Here is a 7644-nt window from a genome sequence, read left to right on the forward strand (position 1 = left end):
TACTAAACATATTTAAACTTCAATCAATCAAAATATACACTTTTGATCCATTTACTCGTGGATATTCAAAAAATCATATCACTTAATAACCTTTATAAGAATCAAAATAAGAATTTATCAATAACCGAGGAACTAAAAGTATAAATTATGTAAAAAAAATACTATGATTACCCTCCTATATTATATATATATTTGCTTGTTGCTCAAGTAGTTTCATACTCACAAACAAAACAAGTTCTTTGTTTTCACAACATATTCATTATTTTTCGATTGATTGGTCTGAGGTTATTGATAAAAAAGATTTGTTTAAGTTTGCCTCTAAAATGGTGTCTCAAAAGCCCAAAGTTGTTATAATAGGGGCAGGAATTGCTGGTCTTACAGCAGGTAAAAAGCTCTACACAACACAAAACTCAAATGAACTATTTGAGCTTTGTGTTGTAGAAGGTGGAAACAGAATTGGTGGAAGAATTTTCACTACTGAATTTTGTGGTGATAGAGTTGAAATGGGTGCAACTTGGATTCATGGAATTGAAGGAAATCCAATATACAAAATTGCTCAAGAAATCAATGGATTTGAAACTGATGAGCCATGGGATAGTATGGGAGGTAAAGTCGATAAAAAAGTGACTATAACAGAAGATGGACATGAGGTACATTCATCCTTAGTTAACTCGGTATCAAATTTTTTCAGTAATCTATTGGAGTTTTCATCAGATGAAGGGGATTTTGATGGTGGGGTTGGTAGAAAGATTGTTGAAAGCTTGAATCTTGAAGAAAATGGTGGTGTTGATAAGATAAGTATGGGTTCTTATCTTAGAAAAGGGCTCGAGTTTTACTGGGGTTTGAAGAAAGATCAAGAAAATGTTGGAAGTTTCAATCTTGAAAATGATGGTGTTGAAAATGATCAAGAAAATGTTGAAAGCTTCAATATTGAGAATGATGGTATTGAAAAAGATCAAGAAAATGTTGAAAACTTCAATCTTGAAAGTGGTGGTATTGAAAATGATCAAGAAAATGTTGAAAGCTTCAATATTGACGATAGTGGTATTGAAAGAGATCAAGATAATGTTGAAAGCTTCAATCTTGATGATGGTGGTGTTGAGAAAGATCAAGAAAATGTAGAAAGCTTCAATCTTGACGATGGTGGTATTGAGAAAGATCAAGAAAATGTAGAAAGCTTCCATCTTGAAAATGTTGGTATTGAGAAAGGTCAAGAAAATGTTGAAGTTTTTGAAAATTGGAGTAGAAAAGCACTTGAAGAAGGTATTTTTGCTATGTTTGAGAATATACATAGGCATTATTCATCAACTGGTGATTTAGGTACTTTAGATTTCAATGGAGAAAGTGAGTTTTGTAATTTTCCTGGAGATGAAATAACAATAGCCAAAGGGTATTCATCTGTTGTTGAATCTTTGGCTTCTGTTTTACCATCTGGTTTGATCCAATTAGGTCGAAAAGTCTCGAAAATTGAATGGCAATTGGAAAATAGTGATGGTAATAAGCCAGTGAAGTTGCATTTTAGTGATGGATCAGTTATGTATGCTGATCATGTCATTGTTACAGTCTCATTAGGAGTCCTAAAACAAGGAATTCGCGAGGACTCGAGTCTTTTTAGTCCTCCCCTTCCTAAGTTCAAGACTGAAGCAATTTCAAGACTTGGTTTTGGTGTTGTTGATAAGGTGTTCTTGCAACTTAGCCCAACTCATCATGATGGGATAAATTTCCCTAACATGATGATGGTTTTTCATCAGCCAGGCTCAAAACTGAAGAACCCGAAAATCCCCTTGTGGATAAGGAGGACTACACTTACACATCCAGTTTATCCAGAGTCCAGAGTTGTGGTATCCTGGTTTGCAGGTGAAGAAGCTATGAAGGTTGAAACTCTTGATGATGAGGAGATCATCGAGGGGGTCTCGACAACAATGTCACAGTTTATAGCAAACACAAAGCATTTCAAGAATTCCATCAAGTTTAGTAAAGTTTTGAAGTGCAAATGGGGTACTGATCCATTGTTTTTGGGATCATATACTCATATAGCTGTTGGATCAAGTGGAGATGATTTGGATGCTATGGCGGAACCATTGCCTGAAGAGATTAGTGATGATAAAAATTCGAAGAAGAGTCCTCGACTTCAAGTTTTATTTGCAGGTGAAGCAACGAGTAGAAATTACTATTCAACAACTCATGGTGCTTATCTTACTGGTCTTAGAGAAGCTAATAGGCTTCTTGAGCATTTTCAATGTGTTGATGTCTGAAAAAAGATTGTTCTTGTTTGCTTGTTTGTCTTGTTATTGTTTTTCATATTCATTTGGAATTGTGTGTTTGTTATACTCTCTCTCTGTATGATGGGAATTTGAAAGAGTAAAGGGAACTAAAGAAGCTTTTCATTTTGTATTGTTTTAATTCCTTTCTATAATTTGATGGTTCTTGCTTTCTTAACTTTATTGACAAATGACCAACATGAGTTGTGGTGCACTGGTGAGAGTGTTTCACCTTTAACCAGAGGTCTCAGGTTCGAGCCCTGGGTATGGAGAAAATCTTGTTGGGAGCGCCACCCCCGAATGGGCCCTATAGAGCGCGATCTGGATTTAGTCGGAGCTCCAATGTGGGCTCCGGACACCAGGGTGGGAAACCAAAAAAAAAAAACTTTATTGACAAATGAACATGAGGATATAGTTGGAAGTTTTTTAAAAGTATATATTTGGGAAAATACCTAAAAAAAATCCCAAATAGCCCATTTCCTCTTATTACGATCTTTAACTATGCAGGTATCCTATTGCTCCCCTATTCTATTGTAACGTATCATTTACCCCTTCAACAATTGATGTCAAAGAGAGTGTGATACACATATACAACAACATATACAATGTATTTTTTTTTTGTGACAAGGGAAACCCACATCTGCTACCTTTGGGTGCGCACAAGGAAAAAAACCCAACTCCTATGCAATAGTTTGCAAACCATATAAGAGAGGTAACCCGTACTAAGGTGTGTACAAGGGAAACTCCTGATCCTATGCAATAGCTCGCAACTAGTCAAGAGAGGTAACCAGTACTAAACAAGCTCAGTGTGACGAGCTCGACCTAGAAGACAAACTTCTTGCTTTTGCTGGGGCAAGGGATTTCGAGCTTGAGACTTATCTGGTGTAATTTCACAAGTTCATTTCAATTTTTGAAAAAAATAAAACTAATAATTTTCTTTTTAATTATTCCTTGTCCCCTTTGTCACAAAATTAAGGTACAAAATAAGACAATGATAAGTCACTTATTTAAAGTTCTAAAATCTGTCTACTATTTGCAAGATTTGCAGCATGTAGTAGAAACTTAGCATCATTTTATTACTTTACACTAACAAAGTATATCTATGGTCAGACATCTCTATAACATCTCATTATAACCGATTTAAGTGTATTTTGAAACTGACTTTACATGTTATGTTATATTCTATGTTCTCTATAAACAACATTTCGCTATAGCAACCAAAAAAATATCCAGACGAACAACATCATTATAGACAGGCTTCGACTGTATAGGTTTTCTGTTGGTAAACCCAAGCAAAGGGATCCTTACCCCTGCCTCGAGAGGTAAAGAGGTTGTTTCCAATAAACCTGTGGCTCAAGAAAAAACATAACAAAGGGATACACTCATTTTTGTTCTATAAAGTAATTGATCATAAGAAGTATTTTCTTGTACCTCAGAAAATTTTCAACTAGTTCTCCAATGCTTGCCATTAAGTTATAAATTCTCAGACTGCACTAGGTGATAATAATCAGTTCTATAGATACTGTCTTCAACGACAAGTCATATAAAATCACAGCAGTACTAAAAACCGATCATGTAGAAACATTAGTAAAAAACTTCATATCTCTATCCATGTGGATGGATCAAACATATACGCCGGAAGCAAGTAGCAAAAACAAGGATCCAAAACCCTGCATGAGATGCGGTGAGGAGTCAGCACAAGCAACTAGCAAAAACAACAGATCAAATCATTATAGTGTACGTACCAAGAAAACAGACGCCACTGTCCCTGTTACAAGCTCCTTTGCAAGACTGCGGTATTTCCTCGGAGAAGTAGCTTCATAGCTGTCACAAATTCATAGGTTTTGTAAGAAGAAGAAAAGACAACAGCACTTGTAGAACCCGCAAAAAAATAAAATTGCAGCAAACTGTTACTCTTTAGCATTGTAAAGTTATAGTCTGATGAGTAATCCGAGAATATTTTTTATTCGTTGAAGTACTATAATTTAATGATTTTGGAGAATTGCCATGATTCATGGATTACATCTCAGTAAGGAATTTCGGAGAATTATATCTCAGCAAAGTTGCATATCCCACTATGTACTCATCAAGAAGTACGTCACAGAACAGATACTTCCTGAAAGTGATGTCTCTCAAATATCTAAACTGCCCGAGGGCAAGCTCTAAACCTTGCTAGTTTGCTCCAAGGTAATAGAAAAAAGATTTCTTTTACCACTTTTTCCTATAGGTCATATCTAAGAGTAGCAACTCTAAAGTCGTATAGACTTCTCTTTGTTTTCTCTTTTGATTGTAAATTTATATAGACTTCTGAAGAGTGATTACTTACAAGGTAGGCAGCGTCAAAGCCAAAGAATTTTGAAATCATGTGGAGGAAGACATACAATTAAGACTACTTTAGCTACAAGCCCTTAAGCCGTAATTGTGACTTGAACTTTTCATCTTAAAGCTTCACATTAAATACAAGTGGAGAGCTCTAATTGTACCTTGGAACAAGTTCCACGATTTCTCTCAAAAGGAAAAGGAAAGGGCTTAAAGCTTTTAAGGGGAAAAAGGAAAATAAACCCACCAGGTTGCTTAATCTATCCATACTTACTCCCCACATCCTTCCACCTCGAGAAGGAAGGAAAAATATCTCACTCTGCCTGGTTAGACAGTTAATCTAATACAAGCATGTGACATTTTTAAACAAGAAATAAAGTTGACCAAAAGTTAATGGCCCAAACTCTTCAAGTTTAACTCCAACAATCAAAAGATGCTATAAAACATAGTTGTGATTCACATAAAATGAATAATGTCTGCATGCCAGGGGTATGGAGTAGGAATCATCTAAGTTGCACAGACTCTTCACTTTTGATGCCGCATCCGCGTTGGATTCCCCAAAAATACACTACTTTTGGCGAATCTGACACGCAACCCTTGACATTTTTGAAGAGTCTGAGCAACATAGGGAATGATCTACATCCCCTAAGATTTCTTATCCTATTTGATGTAAACTGTACTCAAACTTCCATCATTAACAAACAGCTACAACAAGCATGCCTAAACCCCAAAGCTATTCTAACACAATCAGCCACCAAAGAAAAATTTCTTCAACAAAAGTAATATGTTCCTAACTAAGTTGCGCAGACTCTTCACTTTCAATGCCGCACCCGTGTCGGATTCTCCAAGAATACACTACTTTTGGCGAATCCGACACGCACCCCTTGACATATTTGAAGAGTCCACGCAACATAGGTTCCTAATAAGCATTGTACTTCATATTAGATAACCAAATTAACAATTTCATGTTATTAAATTCCTTACTCACAAAATCCAACTAAATCTTCAACAGTCTATTTCGTTCAAAAATAAATAAAAAATCAACTGCATTTCAACAAACTGACAAAGCACCCTTTTCGCACAGATGCTGATACTATCAATTATCAAATATCAATCAACTATGACTCAGATACTCTCCTTCAGTTATAGCAAGGAAAATCTCAGGAACGGTATACACGTAGCATAAGCAAATATTTGTATGTGATCTAGCAAAAAGCTATGACAGTAGGAGGAGGAGACAATGAACATGAAATGTCACATACGAAACTTCTTTTCCCTACTTCTATTAGGAAAGTCATTTTCCTTATTGTTAAGCAACTTGTTTTCCTAGAGAAAATATTTTCCTTAATACTTTGACCAACCAAACATGAAAAAATTGGAAATTCATACCAAAAACACCCGTATTTTCTCCCTCTATAACTCGAACACACAACCTTACTGTTGCAACCCCTCTTCTCTGCCAAACACACCCTTAATCTAATTAGATCCACTAAAGAAAACCCTCAAAATCACTCTAATTCAGGTCAATTTCATTCCAACATTGATCAATAAGCATGAAAAAAATTGCAAAAATATCAAAATCCACCATTTTATGAGCAACATTGATAAATAACACATCTTTTTAATGCATGAAAAAATTGCAAAAATATCTAAAATCCACCATTTTTATGAGCTTGAAAAAGATCAGATCGAGGACTTACATGAAAAATGAAGCAGTTACAACAAGACCAATTGCAAGCATGAACACTGCTAGGGTTGGGTACCACGCATCAGGTACTGGACTCGAGATCGGTTTTGCTGATTGAGCCTTTCACAAGAAAAATACAACAAAATCACATCAAAATTTTCAAAAAAAATCACCGAAACTATAAGATTAACAACAAAATTGAAACAAAGGAGAAGAAATTGTATACCATTTCTTCAGTAAATTTGAGAGAAATCAGATGATCTCGCGTAGACTCGAACTGTTGAAAGCCTCTACTACGGCTGTGAATCTGTCTTTTAAGTAGTCAAGTAAGAAAGGAGTGGCAAATGGTCGGGTCGGGTCGGAAGTGGACGGGTCGAAAACGGGTTAAATAAAGTAAAATTATTTGATTACCCAAAATAAGTTTAGATTCTCAAAAAACAAGAATTTATATATGAAAAAAATTAACAAAAAAAAATTAATAATAGGATATTCATTTTTCAGTATATCCATATTGGTTTATCAGACTAATATTTAATACGTGACATTAGATGGTTACTTGTTTGTGTTTTGAACTATTGTACGTTATTGAAGTTCAATATTAAAAGAAGTGACTTTTGAATTTCGAATATAAAAAATAAATTTATATCAATGAGAATATTATGGAGAAGTTTTGAAAACACTGATGAACCACTATTTTTGAAAGCTTGAAAAAGTGAGTTTTGAGGACATTAATAGGAATGTGAATGTTACATTGGTAGTTCAAGCCTTGGTAAAATTACTCTTTTAAGTTTGGAACATACTCATTCCGTTGCTAGTTATATGTCATCATTTTTTATTTCACGTACCTTAAGAAATTAAGTAAGTTTACTATTTTACCTTTATTTAATTTTTTTAAGTCAACTTTTTAATCAATGATTTGATTAATTAATTTGACCAATGAGCATGGATTATTCATTTAGTTTTTCTATATTGATCAACTATATATTTTCAAGGCAAATAACTCACAAAGGTAAAATAGAAAAAAAATTGTAATTTATGCATTAATTTTATGAAATAACAAGTATTATGGACCAACTATTTATCGTAAGGATGACATATAAAAAGAAACGGAAGAAATAATATATTTGAAACTTAATATATTTGATTCAAACTTCAAGCTCGTATATAGAAAGTTTGATAATGACAAACCAAACTTATTCTCTTATTATATTGTGATGTCCAATCATAAACTCCCTATATAATATATTATATAATATAATAAATCATTTTTTTTACTATATAATATATATTTATTTTTCTACTATAAGGGAGTTTATATAATATATAATAATATAATATAATAAATCATTTACAAATGACTTAAAATATTTCATATTT

At 33.9% G+C, this 7644-nt stretch overlaps 2 protein-coding genes across 2 annotated transcripts; one reads left to right on the forward strand and one right to left on the reverse strand.

Moving 5' to 3' along the window:
- The first annotated feature begins 323 nt into the window (after nt 1-323).
- Nucleotides 324-2255, forward strand: LOC125811683 (probable polyamine oxidase 5). The gene is made up of 2 exons (XM_049491211.1): nt 324-870; nt 1228-2255. The coding sequence occupies exons 1-2, from the start codon at nt 324-326 to the stop codon at nt 2253-2255; spliced, it is 1575 nt and encodes a 524-aa protein (XP_049347168.1).
- A 1372-nt stretch (nt 2256-3627) lies between these two features.
- Nucleotides 3628-7071, reverse strand: LOC125811887 (uncharacterized). Its single transcript, XM_049491439.1, is given in 7 exon segments — nt 3628-3931; nt 4007-4085; nt 6281-6387; nt 6494-6522; nt 6525-6615; nt 6617-6696; nt 7068-7071. Coding segments are annotated over 7 exon segments (438 nt in total). The 3' UTR covers nt 3628-3883.
- Nucleotides 7072-7644: the final 573 nt, after the last annotated feature.

This window comes from Solanum verrucosum, unplaced genomic scaffold (assembly GCF_900185275.1).
Source record: "Solanum verrucosum unplaced genomic scaffold, falcon-dt-bn FXZP01000238.1, whole genome shotgun sequence".
Classification (NCBI taxonomy): domain Eukaryota; kingdom Viridiplantae; phylum Streptophyta; class Magnoliopsida; order Solanales; family Solanaceae; genus Solanum; species Solanum verrucosum.

Excerpts from the sequence above, each read along its gene's own strand:
- LOC125811683 (XM_049491211.1), top strand. The coding sequence starts at position 324 with ATGGTGTCTCAAAAGCCCAAAGTTGTTATAATAGGGGCAGGAATTGCT. Across the intron at positions 871-1,227 it reads AGATCAAGAAAATGTTGGAA|TTTTTGAAAATTGGAGTAGA; the intron begins GTTTCAATCTTG and ends AAAATGTTGAAG.